Here is a 17,966-nt window from a genome sequence, read left to right on the forward strand (position 1 = left end):
AGCTGGGGGTCAAAAAGATTGGGTCTTTCCCAAAGCAATATGGTAGTCAGCAGTAGTGGTAGAGGGGTAGCAAATTAGAGCCTAGAACTCTTATTACCTGGCATCACACTCCTTCTACTATAGCACACTATCTTCCCCCATCATCACCACCATCGTCACCACTATCACTATCACCTTCAGCATCACCATTGTCATCGCCACCATACCATAATTACCATCACCATTGTCATCACCACCATCATCAATCACCATCATCGCTGCCATCATCAACATCATCACTATCATCACCACCACCACTATCACTACCATCATCATCACCACCGAACCACCATTGTTATTGTCATGCTAATATTTATGAAGTGTTTGCTATGTGACAGTCCCTGTACTAAGCATGTTTCAGCTATTATTCATTTACTTATCACAACAGTCTCCCAGAGGGAAACAAGTCCTTAGAAAGGTGACATAACTTTCCAGAGGTCACCCTGCTGTTAGAGGGAAGATCAGGTTTGAACTCAGGCTTGTCTGGCTCTGCAGCCCAAGCTTCTTTATTCTATCTCTTAAAGCATCTATGAGAATTAGGAATAGAGTTTTCTCCTGGAGAAGCCTGGTAAAAAGGTTTAGCATTGGCAAGAGACAGTCCTCCCAGAAACAAAGCAGGGTGGAACCTCAGCTCCCTCATGATGCTGCCTTTCAGAGCCAGGACTTGGGCATTTCTGACAGAAGGGTGGCAGTGCCCAGAGTGCCGATTCTCCTGCTCCCGAAAGCCTGGAAATCTTTCCTGCATTTTCACATCACTCCTGCAAATGGTGGGCTGCAACTAACAAAACGGGCCTTGTTTTGGTATATTCAAGGTTGAATATAAGAAAGGCTTTGAAGAGAGTAAGACCCAGTTTCACCTGCCCATGGATATGGTAAACATCAGGCATGCTAAGAAGGCCCAAGCTCTCGCCAGTGACCTGGACTACAGGAAGAAACTGCATGAATACACTGTGCTGCCTGAAGATATGAAGACTCAGTGGGCCAAGAAGGCCTATGGGCTTCAGAGCGAGGTGAGCCTGCACATTGCCAGTTCTCTTCATGCATCTCTTGCAGTTGGACATGCTTTCAGAGTGATTTCAAACCTGTGCATGAGTCCATTACATAACTTGGAAGACTAGGAAGAACTGCAGGAAATGTACTGGGGCCAGAAAGGGCAGATGGGGAGGTAGGTATATAGTTGACACAATGGAGACTGGAGGGCTCACAGCTAATGCTAAAGTCAAGATGTGTTGGTGATGGGGATGAGCCAAGGAGAAGAAAATGTTGAAAATGGTAAATAAATCTTGGAAATTTAGCAGGTTGGCAAAAAAAGGCCCTTGGTCAACATATATGAGAAACCTTCTTTTTGCTAAGGTTGTGGTGTCTCAGCAGTAAGGTAGAGCATGCTACTCTAGTTACAAGGTGGGCCCAGGTACCTCCCAAGTGGAGATCTGCCTGACCATAAAGGAGCAGGGAGCAGTTCTTCTAGGAAGGCAAATGCAGGATCAAGATCTTCCTAACTCTCCCATCAACTTTGTCCTGTCTCTGTCCATGTGCCCAATGAGAGCTTTGTGGTTTTTCTCTTGTAGCTGCAGTACAAGGCCGACCTGGCATGGATGAAGGGAGTCGGGTGGCTGGCAGAGGGGAGTCTCAACTTGGAACAAGCCAAGAAGGCTGGACAGCTGGTCAGCGAGGTAACCTGTGCTTGGGCCTCTGGCCTCCAGTAGTCCTCAGCCCCTGACTCATGCAGGGTGATCTTTGCCTCTAATTCCCTTTCTCTACCCCAAGATTTATTTTGGGTGTGATTCAAAGTGGTAGTACTTCATTTCACACCTGTAGCACATTCTCAACTAACTTTCCACACGCTTAAACTTCCTGAGATGGTGTCATTAAAGAAGCCTACTGATTTACTTTAAGTAGCAGTTACATCCAAAGAATAATTTGGTTTAGAAAGGCGTAACATATAGCACCTGGGAAAACAGCACGTCTTAGGTGAGCAGCATGTGATTCCTTTTGAATCAGAAAGTCCAGTATTTGGAGGATACCGTTTTCATTATGCCTGTGCCTTAAATTCACCACAGATTTCAGGCAAGTCACTTAACCTTCCTGATCCTGTTTTCCCTCATATAAAAATGAAGAGGTTGGCCTGTAATCCCAGTACTTTAAGAGGCCTAGGTGGGCAGATCATGAGGTCAGGAGATCAAGACCATCCTGGCTAACACGGTGAAACCCCATCTCTACTAAAAGCACAAAAAAATTTGCCGGGCGTGGTGGCACTTGCCTGTAATCCCAGCTACTCAAGAGGCTGAGGCAGGAGAATTGCTTGAACCTGGGAGGCAGAGGTTGCAGTGAACCGAGATCGTGCCACTGCACTCCAGCCTGGGCAACAGATCGATACTCCATCGAGTATAAAATAAAATAAAAATGAAGAGGTTGGATCAGATACTCCCCCAGGTCCCTGCAGCTGTAAGCCTTTGCCTCTCTTTACACCATAGAAAGCTGGCTCTGGCAGCAGGCAGAGGAGGACGTTTGAAGGACATTTCATTTGGAAGTGTCACTATTTCAGGAACTTTGTTTGGAATCTTCAAAGGGGATTCTTGTTTCAGGGCCAAGAAGGCTGAGTCGGTGTATCTCTTGCAAATGATAATAATGGTGATAATAATAGCTGCCATTTATGGGCTGATAATCATTATTGAATCACCACTTTGGGCGTATTATATACATACTGTCATGTACAGATCACCACAGTCCTATGTGATTAGATGGTATGATTATCCTATTAATATTCCCATTTTACTGATGAAGAAATTGAGGTTGAAGTTACACTTTAAGTAAGTAGAAGAGCTGGGATCTGTACCCAGTGTGTTTGATCTGCTGCCCCAGCTCTTGACCATGAGACAGTATTGTATCTCAAAAGCATATCTTGTAATTTACTCTTATATTTCCACTGTACTCACCCTCCTCTGAGACAGAGACATATTTAGGATTAGAATATAGAATGAGGTAGAGAGAAAGGCATAACCCTTTAGCACTTTTATTATCTAGCTTCTTGGAGACCAACTAAAGTTCACGCGGCATGGGGAGTTTTGCCAGAACCAGACTGTGAGCTCATCTCTGATCTCCCTGCCATGTGAAGCTTTTGCTTCCACACGCCGTTTTCAGCGGCCACCTTTCCCAGCAACTTTGGCAGTTTCAATGGAAAAGCCAGAGGAGCTAATCTTCAGGAAAGACAAGAAGTCTCTGAGGGGGGACAGAATTAGCACATTGAAAATTTGCCAATTAATTTGTGACTGTGAGATGGGGACACTATGAGGACAAGACCTCAGTGATCTGGAAAATCAGAAACTGTGAAGGCAAATCCCACCTGACCGCAGGCTTCTGTCTGCGGCTCTGTGGCTCCTTCCTTAAAGCTGCTGCTTCCTAGACAATCATGATAACCCCATGGCGATGGCTATGTCCTAACACTGTCCCAGGGACCTGACTCACACGTAAAACATGGTGATGAAGCCTCTGCTCCCCGCTAGACTGAAGTAGCTTCTACTGTTGTCCCCACTGTACTCTCTAAGCAAGGGTAGCTCAGGTTGGATTGAGTGATGTGCTGGAGGTAATGAAGCCGGAAGGATGTACAGGCAAGATTCGGACCTCAGTCTTCATCATTGTAAAGTCCAAGTTTCCTCCACCTCACCCTCCTATGTCAGGTCTATATTTATAAAATGTATACCTCCCCAGGGCACACGGTGAAATACAGGGCTACTGAAGAGGAAAATTACATTTCCCATTCAGTAATAGCAACTAAATCAAGTGCACTGGAGCAGGCTGTCTCAGGGCTGTGTGGTTCTGTTCAAGCTGCAGGACCAACTAGAACATTCCTCCCAAGGAAATGCTTGGACCACAGAAAGAATGTGTGTGTGTGTGTGAGCACATGTGTAGGGCAGTAGGGGCAACCCAATCCTAACGCTGTGGGGTCCCTTTCCTTTGGAAACAGAAAAACTACCGGCAGAGGGTCGACGAGCTGAAGTTCACCAGCGTGACCGACAGTTCGCAGATGGAGCATGCCAAGAAGAGCCAGGAGCTACAGAGCGGGGTGAGTCCTGGGCTGCCCTTTCTCCACCAAGCTGCTGTGTCATGGGCCTGGGGGACCTCCAGGGACAACAGCAGGTGCTGCCCAGGCACGATCCAGAAGCCAAAGAGCCTTCCCTTTAAACAGGCTGGACCCAGCTTTCCTCAGGCTTCCAGGCTGTTTCTGGAACTGGACACCAGGCCCCTTGCTTCATCTACCACCGTCTCCCCCGATTTTATTAGGGATAGATGCAGGGCTGACTTTATTCCTTTTCAGCTTCCAGTATTCTCTAGTTCCTTTTTCCTTCTGACTCCTGTCTCTCATCAAAGACTGTCTAATTCTGGAGCCAGGAGAGAATTATCTTGGAGGAGGAAAACATTTGCGTTTGGGGTGTGTGCAGGTCACACCCACATGAGCTTATTTATGGGGACAGAACAAAGAAACACCACATACATTATTTACAGATTAGTTCTCTACACCACGCAGGACCATAGTTGCTGCAATCTGTCCAGGACCTTCCTAGCTTTCCTTCCTGAAGGTCCAGGTAAGATATACCTGCCAGAAAGGATACTATCAGCATAACTCAGAGTCAGCAGAAAGCCACTGTCAGGAAATCAAGTTAGCGATTGAGGGGAAGCAAGGAGAGAAAGAGAAGAGTGATAAGTTTGTCATGGAGGAGATGTCCACGCATGCTCACTTTCCTGGTGTCAGTACCCGTGAATGGATTAAGGTTGATTATGGAGGGGCAGGAGGCAGAGTATGCTTCTTATTTTTCCCACCGGGGGAGTCTGTACTAATCTGAACCCCCTGGTGGGGTATTTTTATGGCCAGAGACAGTGTAAATAGCAACAGCTTGCAGAGGTTGATACCATCCCAAAGGAAAGGTGTGAAAACAGAAAGCTTGGCGGGGTTTTCAGATTGGCTCCCTGCCGCATTTTTCTTCCAGCTCCTCCCCACTGCTTCTCCTTCTCTCATCGTCTCTCCTTGACTGTATCCTGCCACTCAGAGTCTGATCTGGTGGGTTTTGTAATGGACTTTCTGTGCAAGTCAGAGAAGTGCCAACCAGACAGAGACACTATGAGGGATGCCACCCTGCCCACCTCGCCCTTGCCACCTGCTCCTGACTCAATGCTCTTTCCCAACAGGTGGCCTACAAGGCAGGAAATGAGCAGTCTGTCCATCAGTATACCATCAGCAAAGACGAGCCTCTCTTCTTGCAGGCCCAAGCCAATGCTGCAAATCTCAGCGAGGTACAGAGAGAGGAAGTGGGCAGCAAGAACTCTGCTCCCCTTTGTGTATAGCCACCTGGTAAACCAAGCCCATCAGCCATGGTATAGTGTCTGTATCAACTGAGATTACATATATCTGGTTGTAAAAACAGCTCACCCAGCACATCTGGCTCTTGATCAGTGTTTTAGGGGGAGAGGAGGACAGCTTTCACAGGAATGAGCTAGTGGAGGACTTGAGCTGCTGAATGTGTCCTGGGGTTAGAGGTAGGGGTTATTCTAGGTGCCAGAGTTGAAACAGCATAATCGTGGTAGAGGGGAGTAAGAGCTCAGACATTTGCTGCAGATGGTCAGGGTTTGATCCTTGGTTGCCACTTACTAGGTGTGTGACCTTGGGCAAATTCTTTGTTTCCAGGTGTCCCATTGGTAAAATGATACCAACATTAGTCCCGTCCTTACTGGGTTGGCATCAGGTTTCAATGAGTCTCTAGACATCAGGCACTCAGAGGCAAGTGCACAGTGGTAGCTGTTAGTCATGAAAGCATCCATAGTAGGAGAAACAGAGGTTAAATTGATTCACATGTAGAAAGGGAAAGGAGGCTTCCAGAAGAAAGATCTTGACATTTGGAGATAGGAGCAGGAGAGAGAACAGGAGGCACAAGGAAAAGACCCAGGTGGACTAGAGGCTGGGGAAAGGCAGGAGGAAAGAGAAAGAGGTGCAGCTGGAGCTGCTGCTGGCAGGGTGGAGTGTGTGGACAGAGATGGAGAATAGACTTTTCAGAAATGTCGCTGTGTTGTGCGATGTTGTCCTGCCTTTGGCATGTTTTTGAGACTTCCACGACAACTCCTAGTATTTGTTAAGGCTTCTGGAGTTTAATTTCTGCTTTTTTGGATTCAAGCCCTATGTGTTAAGAGGCCTTAAGGCAGGAAGAAGGCCTGCCTGTATTCAGACTACATGATTTCTGTGGCTCTCAGAGAAGGATGTAATAATCAGTATTGCTTTCCTAGAATCGTCGTTAGAATCTAGAGAAATGCTCTCACGTGAGAACCCTCTCACATGAAAACCCACTCACCTTCTCTCCTAAATCCCCTTAGAAACTGTATAAGAGCAGCTGGGAAAACCAGAAAGCAAAAGGGTTTGAGCTACGTCTTGACTCCTTGACCTTCCTGGCAGCCAAAGCCAAGAGGGACCTGGCTAGCGAGGTGAGTCTGTCCCCAACTTGTACGAGAGACTGCAGGATCCTGCCTTTTTATACCTGGGAGATTCTCTGAGTGTCTGGGCAGGTTCTTAATCTCTCTGAATCTCAGGATTCTTATCTGTAAAATGGAGATGATAGCAATCACCGTGCAATGAGATAATCACATCCGTGCCTATCTATTCAATAACTGCTTGCCACGCATTGATTTTCAGTAAGTGAGGACTTATTATTTGTAGTAGTAGCAAGAGTAAGAATCCAGATTTCTCACTTTACAGATAAATTGATGCCCAGAGACATTCCACGACTTTCTAAAGATGTTGTGGTCTGTTAATGGTTAATACAGGCTCTGGTGTCAGATAGACCTTGTATAAAATCCCACCTCTATCATCCATTAGCATTGTTACTTCAGGCAGTTTAAAAATCTCAGTTAACTTGCTGGTAAATTGGTAATTGCAAAATAATGACAACGAAATGGAATGAATTGATGTACATGAAGTGTTGTATAGCCTAATGCAAACTGTTGGGAGTTGGATGTGAGAGAAGGAGCTTGAGCCAGGATGTACGTCAAACTCTGCTTCCTTCATCGAGAAAGTCTTGCTTCAAAAAAAGATCAGCTGAACCAAAAACAACTGGCTTGGTGATGTGGTTGGTTTACATTCTGACACAAGCTCTTTATCTTGTTCTTAGTTGGTAACATTTTACAAATCAGCACTGGTCTGTGGATGCACTTGAGTTACACAGGCTTGTCCCGTGCTTGGTTTATACCAAGTGTTCGATAAGTGGTGGCAGATATTGATACTGTTGTTGTTGTCAGAGCTGAGAGTAGAACCTGAATCTACCACTGGCCGGAGCGATGATAATGTTGAAAATCATGCCCCACACTGGTGCCTTCTGACAGTTTTCACAGCTTTTTCATATTTATTCTTGCTTCTGGTCCTTGTCACTCTCGACCTAGTGTTATTTTTCAAACAATGTGCTCCTTTTTGCCCCTCATACTCCCCCAAATATATATGTACTCCAGTTATCTTTTAATTTGAGTTCCTTTCATAAGCAGCAGTTGTAGTTTGGCTATTCTGTATGTTTTTCATTTCATGGCTACTTTTATTTATAACCCTGAGTTTTCTGGCAGCTGAGGTGAAAAGGGAAATAATGGGTAATAATATTTTCTTTCACTGATGAAAGAAAATATATCGGATGTTCAAAAAAGGCAAACTTTCATATGACTCTCATTCTAATAGGATTCTGTCCAATGGCTTTGTTTTAGCTCTCATGCATGGAGTCTGAAGCCTAACAATTCCTTTAGGAGATTCTAATGTATCTCTGCTCTATTCCTCTTCTTTAGGTGAAGTACAAGGAGGATTATGAGAGATCCAGAGGGAAGCTCATTGGGGCAAAAGATGTACATGGAGATTCACAAATGAGCCACTCACTGCAAATGTCTAAGCTGCAGAGTGAACTGGAGTACAAGAAGGGATTCGAGGACACCAAATCCCAATGCCACGTCTCCCTGGACATGATCCACCTCGTGCATGCCCGCAAAGCTCAGCATTTAGCCACAGACATAGGCTACAAGACAGTGGCACATCACTTTACGGCTTTGCCCACAGACATGAAGGTGGAATGGGCCAAGAAGGCTTATGGCTTACAGAGTGATGTAAGCTCTGTGTGAGTGTGTGCAAGTGTGTGTATGTGTGTGTGTTGTGTGTGTGCTAGTGCAAGTGTTTCCCTAAGCCATTCAACGCAAAAATTTATGCTATGGGACACCTGTTTCTGGATCCCTAAGTGGCAACACTTTACTTTGCTAATGGTTTAACTTTTATTCAAACTAGGCCGATTTTAGATTCTGTGCTAACACAGAGAAGAAATCATAGAGTTACTTTTTCCTTCTTGGAATCTGGCCTACATATGTTTTCCAAGTTTTTTTTATTGCCAGCGGGGAGGTAGCTTTGTGTCATTCCTAGCGGTGGCCTGCTAGGGGAGAGCATCACTGATAACTCACTCCGACTTTGATAGTCCCCATTTTTGGAATGGGTGGGTTGCTAATTTTCAATAACCCTTTCCCTGTACCCCTTATCCTCCCCTCCCGGTTCTGCTTTCTGTCTTCAGGTAACTCTTGCACGAGAATGGGGGTGAACTGAAAAGGCAGGTCAGCTGCAGCCAGACTATTACACAGGAAGGTTGTGTGTGTGTGTGTGTGTGTGTGCGTGTAGACACACCCTTCCTGGTAGAGCTGTTTCATGATAGATGGTGATATACTAGTTTTAGAGAAGTGTCCATTGAAATGACTTTCCATTAAAACTACTCATTCAATGGCAACTAAAGAAATGAGAAGAAATACACCCTGCCCCCCACCGAGGTGGCTAGGAAGGAATTGGCACTGTGGGAAGCCTCCGCTGTCTTGTGAAATTCCCTCAAATAGCACCCGCCTGGGTTCTGTTGTGAATTCTCATTTTCTTGTCCCCCGTGTGTCATTTTAAACAAGAAAACTGGTAATGCAGACAATGAGGATGTGCTTCTTTCCGAGTAGACTCGTCCGTAATGAGGGGCAAGTTTGGTTTGGCCCCTCCTGCGTCACCCCCAATAGTGTTGGGCGGGGCCTAAAGCCACTGTCCCAAGGGATGACTCCAATTAAAGGGGAAATTAATTGACTTTTGGGAGCCCTACCTGTGACTGTGCAGAAATGCATAAGACAAAAGTGGCATCTAATTTGACTCAGCTGGCACCAAGGCTGCGTTGGGAGCTGCTAATAGCCCTTTAAATGTCTGTGCACCAACAATGGCCTGCTTTTTTTTTTTTTCTTTCTCCTTTGTCAGAACCAATACAGGGCCGATGTGAAGTGGATGAAAGGCACAGGCTGGGTCGCCACCGGGTCATTAAATGTGGAGCAGGCGAAGAAGGCAGGAGAACTCATTAGCGAGGTGAGATTTCCTGACAGCCTGTAACAGGCCTGGCTGCATTAGGCGTGCGGCGTCTCTGTATAAAATTAAAATAATTTCCACTCAAAAGGCAAAGAAAAAGGCAAAGCCACATGAAAGACCTCAAAACCCAGACTAGGGCTGGTAATTAGAGGGAAACCACATACGAAACACACACCAGTAGGGGCCCTGGCAAAAACAAAGTGGGTGACAAATGATATTATGAATAATAATGACAATCAAACAGAGCTCAATTGCTACCCACCAACTTACCTTTTTAATGAAGCAACACAGGAGAGATGATGAAAAGATACATTTATGGCACCCAAAAAGCCCTTTGGTGACTTTAGGCACATTTTCTTCCTCTCCCTTTCTGCCACAGTCAACAGTTTTTGAATATTCACGTGGTGGCCACCATGTGACATGGTTCTTTTTTGAGGGAGGGTCTCACTTCAGTTTACTCAGTTCTGCCTACTTATAGCCACCTTGGCTATACCCTACAGCACCACTGCTTGCGAAAAGAGTCGTTTCTTCATATTTCAGGACGGTGTCATTGAGCAGCTCTTTCTGAGTTTCTCAACCTCGGCACTATTGACATTTTGATTTTTCTTTGTCATGGGGTTATCCTGTGCCCCGCAGGACATTTAGCAGGACGTCCTACAAGGATGTCAGTAGTGCCCTCTGTGACAACCAAAAATGGTTCGAGACATTGCCGAATGCCCCCCCAGGGAGCAGAATTGTCCCTGGTGGAGAGGCACAGGACAAGGCTCCCAGGAAGCTGGACACCATCAGACCACTCACACCCGTGCTCTTTATGTTTGCTTGCGGGGAGACTTGATCAGAAGACAAGTGAGCATTTGCCTAGTTGTCTTCAGAGTAGCCTGGTCTTTCTGGACTTTTCTGGGTGGGGAGCAGACCATAATGGCCATAGTCCCACAGGATGTTCGCTTTGGCAATGAGCCTCCTGGATTTTTTTTTTTTTTTCGAGGAGGAGGCTTTGTTTCTGAACCTATAGTTACAACAGAAAGACACCCTTGTTGGTTTTTCAAACACACCTGTCCAGCATTAGTATTTTTCCACGGAACAGCATTCTCACTACCTGGCACAATGCAGAGTTGACTTCAAAAAGTGGCCTTATGCTGATCGGCCTGATTTTTAGGGACCTTGGTCAACACTCAAGTTTCAGAAGACCCTGGGAACTCCGTGGGGATAGCACTGCTCTAATTTGTTCATTCTAGTTCAGGAGAGGCCCTCTGGGAGGATGAATGTGAAGAACTTACAGGAATAAGTTTAGGCTTGAGGATTCATGATCCCAAACTCTCAATATTGGGCTCACTCATAAAAGGAAATGAAGACTAAAGACCATATTTGCATAATTTAGATTTCAGGATGATTTCCTTCATGTGTCTAAATCTGGCAGCCAAGGGATCTTCAGGGGACCGTGTATCCCACAGTTGTTAGTTAGCCACCTCATTTTGCATACTTTCTCAACAATTTGCTTATCCTCTTTGATGGGCTTGTCTCATACTAGTCCTCAAACTTTAGTGAGTAAGGCAAGACGTCTTTCAGCAACTTACCCCCCCATCTCATGTCAGGCTGTCACATTTACAAGTTAGTGTCGAATTGGGCCACCTTCTTTTATTTTATTTACTTATTTTTGAGATGGAGTCTTGTTCTGTTAACCAGGCTGGAGTGCAGTGGAGCAATCTCAGCTTATTGCAACCTCCGCCTCCTGGGTTCAAGAGATTCTCCTGCCTCAGCCTCTTGAGTAGCTGAGATTACAGGCACCCACCACCACACCCAGCTAATTCTGGTATTTTTAGTAGAGACGGGGTTTCACCATGTTGCCCAGGCTGGTCTCGAACTCCTGATTTCAGGTGATTCGCCCCCCTCAGCCTCTCAAAGTGCTGGGCTACGGGCGTGAGCCCCTGCACCCGGCCTGGGCCACCTTCTTAACTTCCAGAAAGAATGCCCAGCACTGTTGAAAGAGCCACAAAGCACACGCACACCTATGATCCAAAGCAGAGGTCAGAAAGCCTTTTCTGTGAAGGACCAGATAGTAAATAGTTTTGGCTTTGTAGGTCATATGGCCTCTGTCACAGCTAGCTGGAAAATGGCCATAGGCAACACGTAAGTGAATGAGCATGGCCATGTTCCAATAAAACTTTATTTAGTGAAACAGGTGGTGAGCTAGATTTAGCTGGCTATTGATCTCTGTTGTCTTAAGACAACCCAGTGTACAAAAATCCAACCAGATAAAGAAGAGTGTGTTTAAGACAATTATTCTGCTTTGGAAAGCATAAACTCTATGACCTCATTGAAGTAATTATGGTTTCAGTCTCCTAAAAATGTACCTTGATTTTTAAAAAAGAAATTAATTTAAACAGATTTTCAGAATACTTCAAAATTGGGTATCTAGGTCTTTGCCAGCATTTTTGTGATTTTTTTTTTTTTTTGCTTCAGTGTCTTTCAAACTGTGTGTTGACTCCTTTCAGTAATAGCACAGTTTTTCCTGTTATTGTAATATTTTAAAAAATTATTTCCTATGTTAACTGAACTAGGCTTTAACGTGACTGGACGGCATACACTCGCGAGCTGCTAAATGTGAGGGTTTTGACTGCGATAATGTCTGTCAGTATTTTTTCGTGGAAGGAAAATAGAAAGCTTAAATGGATAAATGTAACTCTGAATGCTCTTTCTTGCTTAGAAGACCCAAACTAAGATATGTAAACAACTGCGACAAAGTATTTGAAGTCTATAAAAAGAATCCTTTTCTAAGTGTGTATCCTACAGTATTTTACTAGTATAACCTAATTTTGAGATGTTTTCTTTGCACCAGGTAGAAATACTTTAATGTTAATTGACATGAGGTTATTCTTAAATTGAAACAAATATTAACCTGAAGGCACCTAGGATATAAAGATGGAGGAAGCAGAATAATAATTATGTTCACAAATTCACTCTAATCTCAAGCAACCTATGATTTTCTCTTTCAAATGGCATGAAAGAGCAGCACAAAATTCACAGCTTTGATCTTTTTCTGCTCAACAGAAGAAGTACCGTCAGCATCCAGATGCTTTGAAGTTTACCAGTATTAAAGACACTCCGGAGATGGTCCAGGCCAGAATTAGTTATACCCAAGCAGTGGATGTAAGTGATAATGTATATACATTATGACTCTAAGAGTGGGCTCTTCTTTCAACACAGCGATTGAAGCGGAGGGGTTCTTGGATTTGCTCCTTCTGTTGTCCTAAGGATGAAGGCGCTCCCTGTCCTTTGCAGAGCCTCCCTTAGCGGGGGTGCTTCCTCATTAGGATGCAAATGGGGGTGTTACTGCACTTAGAATGCCAAGTGGGGCTCCACCACCCTACTGCCCCAAGATGCTCTCCCTCCTTCCCATTTGCATGTCTCACCGATTCATTCGTGGTGAGGCCGTTTTCCCCTCTCCTTTTGTCTGAAAGTGTTGTTTTCAGAACTGGGTGAAATTCTTGGTAATTGGAATCCTGACGCTGTGCTCAGAGCTCTTTAGGACCCAAGGGCAGCAATTGTTGCTCTATGAATTTTCCAGGGACTTTGAACATGATTTGGGTCTGATTTATATACATAACTTTCAAGCCATTTCCCATACTCCTTTATGATGTGAAACCAAGATTTGACCCTTTTCCCTCTGTGGGAAAGGTTGGCTGGGGTGCAGGGTTGCAGGGTCGGCTAGAGACTAAAGTGAACGATGAGGTGCTGAAAAAAATCACTTTGTGATGTAGATTAACCCTGTTTGGCTGATTCTGCTAAGAGATACCCATGGATCTTTGTGCAGGGCAAACCTGGCTTTTAAATACCTTTAAACCATTCAACTTTCCATGGGGAAAATTTACAAATCTTGGGGGCATAGGTTTCAAAATTCTCTTCCTTGTTTCCCAATTGAGCAAATGATTCTGGTTGTGCTTTATTTGACAGGCATTCTGAAACAGCCTGAGTGCCTGTCAGAATCTGGGATGGGATGATTTACAAGCTTATGGATTTAGGAATTTATAACTTCTTCATAATCAGCCCATCAGAATCAAACTGAATTCTGAGAAACACAGATGGTCAAACAAGAACCTTTGTATGAAGAAAAACAATACCTGTTTCTTCCTTACCCTAGCCAACTCTAGGGGGCACTGCTGTGATACGTAGAAACTTGGATACATCTGATAAGATTTGGGATGGAAAAACCCTGTTTGGAAACTTTCTCTGGTGGCTGATGCCAACTGTATGTGTCATTATTAACTACCAGGATATCCAAAGCTTGGGTCAGAGTTCTGGGTAAATAGAGTCCCAGACCCACCCAGGAGACATGTCTTAGGGGAAGAATATTTGAGACGGGGGACCGGAGGAATATTGAGATAGGGAGGAGAAAACCTCGCCTGTGCAAGAGCCATCTTCTTGCTCACCTTCTGTATCTTGATGCCCTCTCATAGCTGACAGTTAATGACCAAATTATTACTAGGTGTTAAGTAAACCTCTTTTTCTCATTTGACACCCATCTGAGCAGTTTACTATGAGTGGAGCGTTCACTGAGGGGAACGCTTCAGCTTGTCATGTTCTGAGCTAGGAAGCAGAGCTTGGAAATGACATGCCTGTCACCATGCTAGATGTAAAATCTGGGTGGAGGCAGGGTGCCTGAGATCACGTCTCTGTGAGGAGATGGCAGCTGCAGCAGCTTGGACTCTTGAAGCGTAACCTGGCTGATGGCTGCATGGAATGGGGTCTAGGTTTCATGCAAAACCTCCCTCCATCCACAGAGATTATACAGGGAACAAGGAGAAAACATAAAGCATCATTACACGCCGACTGCTGACCTCCCTGAAGTCCTGCTGGCCAGGCTGAATGCCATGAATATCAGTGAGGTGAGGCTGACCCAAGGGGCACGGGTTTTAATGACGGGAGAGCGGGGCTAGTCATGGGCAGGCACACAGTGCCCTGTGCTCAGAAGCCCCCGAGCTGGTTTCATGTTCTGCCATCACCACCTTGAAATATGTGATATTTTTGAACAAGGGGCCCCACATTTTCATCTGCACTAGGCCCTGCACATTATGTAGCTGGTCCTGCAGAAGAGTCCAGCTCATTTGAAAGAATGATCTGGGGACATTCTCTGCCTACTTCAAAGAGCATTGGTTTGGAGGAGCTGGAAAGTGGGAACATCAGAATATAGCTGAGTATATCCAGTGGCTATACCAAGGGAAGACTTGGGGCTTAACTCCTCCTCTCCAAAATCTGTCAGCTCCCCTGCCCACCATTTCTGTTCTTTGATAGAGACGTCTGACTTTTCTTTATCTGATATAAAGCACTATGCATATGCAATCTCATGCGTCCTTCCAATCAAATTGCTGCTTAGAAAAATCTGTGCCTGTTTGACTCTAAAGCCTTTGCTTCCTCTCCCCTCTATGCCTCAACCCATTCCCCTCAACCCCATCCCCTGCCCACCTCCAAAGGTGTGCACGAGGCAGGATCCAACTCACATGGGTTTAGCTAAGCCACCATGATCTCTAACTCCAACTGGCCAGGGAGGGAGGGGACCCACCACAAACCAGATTCCCAATTTGGTAAGCCAGAGTTTAGGAAACCACCAGGTCACTCAAAGATCTTTCCTTGTGCACCTCTTCCCGACAGACGCGTTATAAGGAATCCTGGAGCAAACTTCGAGACGGTGGCTATAAACTGAGGTTGGATGCCCTTCCATTCCAAGCAGCAAAGGCTTCTGGTGAAATCATAAGTGATGTGAGCATTCGCCCCCATTCCTCTGAGAATGTTCAACACTAACCGGTTTTCACTCCTTTTGCCCGTAACCCATGCCTTCTTTTGCCTGTGGATAATTCCCTGTCCTCTCTGAACTGACTGTGTCAGGGCAGTCAGATAATGACCAGTGAGAAAGAACATATCTTGCAACAAAAAATTCCCCAGCCTGGGATACAAAGCCAAATGCTGGACTGTAAACATAGGCCCTGGGCAGATGAAATGCACCCTCCACCAAGGTGTTCATAAAGACAGTCCACGTGAAGAGATGGCTAACAATGCACCCACCTTCCTCCAGCGCAGGGCCGCCCACGTGCTAATGCGTCCTGCCATTTCACAGCCGAGCCCTTTAGTCATTGGGAGTCTTGCATATGAAAGAATAGCCCTTTTGACGACTCCCGAGCATTTTCTTTTAACTCACCCAGTTACTGTCAAAAGAACAAAACATTTTCACCCAATGCCCACCTCTTCCATTCTGTGTCCCTTATCCCTGAGCTGTTCCTCTCTCCCGCTCTCTTTCCCTTTAGTACAAATACAAAGAGGCATTTGAGAAAATGAAAGGACAGATGCTTGGTTCCCGGAGCTTGGAAGATGATATCAGCCTTGCACATTCAGTGTATGCGACCTCACTGCAGAGTGATGTAAGTGGGGGGAGAGGCATCAGCCGCTGCGGGCCCCCCACCTGACAATGCTCACTGCACAGCAACCTAACCTCATTTGTCCTTCTGGACGTGGGTATTGGTTCTGTTGCTAACTTGCTATGTGACACTGTTAAATCACTTGTACCCTCTGGGCTACACCTTCCTCCTCTGTAAAAATGAGGTGCCGGACTGGTTGACCCCTTAGTTCCCTTCTGGGCTGGGCATTCTATAATTTTCACCAGTGGCCACTGGCCACTGGTCTGGACTTGACCCTGGGCTGGATTTGGCCTCCAGGGGTGTTTCATTTGGTCTGCAGAGTGGATTAATTGCAAATTTTTAAAAATGGAAAATTTTATATAAAAGTGTTAGGCTTCTGGCCAGAAGCTGGACCTGGATTCCTTAAGGCTACAGTTGGTTGAAGTGGCTTCCTGACCAACAGCTCCATTTAGAAGGGATCCATGCAGTGGGCCAGGCAGCCACCCTCCTCTTCACTTCCTGCTTTACTCCTTTATGCTACCTGCCTGGCCCCTGTAGGCATCTGAGTTTGCAATGACCTTGTCATTGTTGGTTGTGACCCTCTGGAGGCTGGCAAATGTGTGTAGGCACTGTCTCCTTGCACATATATGAGTTGGCTAACGTTGGTGATGAAATCTGTATCCAGCATGTTACAGAGGCTAAGCGGTTTTATGTACAGTGTCTCAGTTAACTGTCAGACTATCTCTAGGAACTCCATCTTGTTATTCTTCCTTATTTTCTCACAGGGAAGTAGAAACTCTGAGTGATTCAGTCCCTTGTCCAGGGTCAGCTAGATAGGGGCGGAGCCAGGCCATGGAGCCAGCTCTACCTCTCATGGTCTTTCCACAGCTTCACATGTTCTCTGCCATTTTGTATTCTGCCTCAGTTTCCCCATTCATAACTTTTTTTTTCCTTTCCATCTTGAGTTGCTGACCTAAGAATATGAGGTGGGATATGAACTGTCCTTGGCATTATGCTAGGGGTGAGGACAGAATGAATGGAAGTGGGGGTAGGAGGTCAGGGAGGGGTGGCCAGAGCAATGAAAGACAATGGAAGGACAAAGGAGGATGAGGAAGAGGTGGTAATTCTGCATCTGATTATTCTCAGAGTTTCCCAGACCTTTAAACACAGCTCCTCCAAGGACTATAGTCGCACCTATGGTCTGGAATGGGTCTTCCCCTCCCTCTCCTAGGGTGTGTGTTGGGTTTTGGGGAATGCCTATCCCTGAGGCCTAACTCTCCAAGCATCCTCCCCACTGCTCCTGGCTCCCACGTTGACTAGGAAAATCACTGAATGCTTTGAAGAAGCTCTTCCTAAGCTAGTGTGAGAGGAGAATCCCTTGTGTCTGAACTCGAGTGGGTGATGGGAAAAAATATGGTGGGCAGGGAGCGATGCATCATCTTGCCTCTGAAAAATAGAAAGATCTAAAGATTTGAGCAAGGGAATCACTGACATTATTTACTGTTCCTTGAACTTTTGTATGTTCCTCAAATGAGGGGACCATGGGCCTTCCTCATCCAGATCAATGACCTCCAGGAGCTGGGGGTGGTAAGTGTCAGGGCCTAGAGACAAGCCCTGGTTATTAGGCCAGTCTCTGCAAGAAAGGAGCACTGGCCGTGCCAAGAACTTCCCCCGGGCTTACCTCCAGACAACTGCATTGCAGTTGCCCTCCCTGATGGTCCTGTTGCAAATAGTGGCTTTGAAATAGCCGCTGTTGCTCTGTCTGCCCCTCCAGGTGAATTACAAGAAAGGCTTTGAACACTCAAAGGCGCAGTTCCATCTGCCGTTGGACATGGCTGCCTTGGTGCATGCCAAGAAGGCTCAGACCCTGGCCAGCGACCAGGACTACAAACATCCACTGCCCCAGTACACTTCCTTGGCAGAAGACCTGAGGCTGAGCTGTGCCAAGAAAGCTCACAAATTGCAGAGCGAGGTAAGGAGACCTGGCCTCTTTCTCGGGGGCCCTTCTTCTCTTAGGACCCCAGGGTGGTGACCTCCAAGCTCCTGTTGGCTCAGTGAAATCTCTGGAAGTGAGAAATCCTAAACCCAAGTCTTATTTTGAAACCCAGTCTGAGTTCCTGCACAGCCCTTAAGCACAGTTACGCAAATCTAATCATAAC

The 17,966-nt window shown here is 45.8% G+C and overlaps 1 protein-coding gene across 4 annotated transcripts in view; it reads left to right on the forward strand.

The window, feature by feature from the left end:
* NRAP (nebulin related anchoring protein) overlaps positions 1–17,966 on the forward strand; it is a 74,052-nt gene that overhangs the window by 33,140 nt on the left and 22,946 nt on the right. For 3 of the 4 annotated variants that reach the window (XM_055248755.2, XM_055248762.2, XM_055248770.2), the window contains 12 exons: positions 852–1,049; positions 1,608–1,712; positions 4,004–4,102; positions 5,224–5,328; positions 6,400–6,507; positions 7,846–8,157; positions 9,317–9,421; positions 12,470–12,568; positions 14,200–14,304; positions 15,068–15,175; positions 15,718–15,831; positions 17,582–17,779. In XM_055248755.2, the coding sequence (XP_055104730.2) occupies positions 852–1,049; positions 1,608–1,712; positions 4,004–4,102; positions 5,224–5,328; positions 6,400–6,507; positions 7,846–8,157; positions 9,317–9,421; positions 12,470–12,568; positions 14,200–14,304; positions 15,068–15,175; positions 15,718–15,831; positions 17,582–17,779 (1,656 nt within the window). The remainder of the gene's footprint in view (positions 1–851; positions 1,050–1,607; positions 1,713–4,003; positions 4,103–5,223; positions 5,329–6,399; positions 6,508–7,845; positions 8,158–9,316; positions 9,422–12,469; positions 12,569–14,199; positions 14,305–15,067; positions 15,176–15,717; positions 15,832–17,581; positions 17,780–17,966) is intronic. The other variant, XM_055248779.2, reaches the window with a different exon arrangement.

The sequence above is a fragment of the Symphalangus syndactylus genome, chromosome 2 (assembly GCF_028878055.3).
Source record: "Symphalangus syndactylus isolate Jambi chromosome 2, NHGRI_mSymSyn1-v2.1_pri, whole genome shotgun sequence".
Classification (NCBI taxonomy): Eukaryota; Metazoa; Chordata; class Mammalia; order Primates; family Hylobatidae; genus Symphalangus; species Symphalangus syndactylus.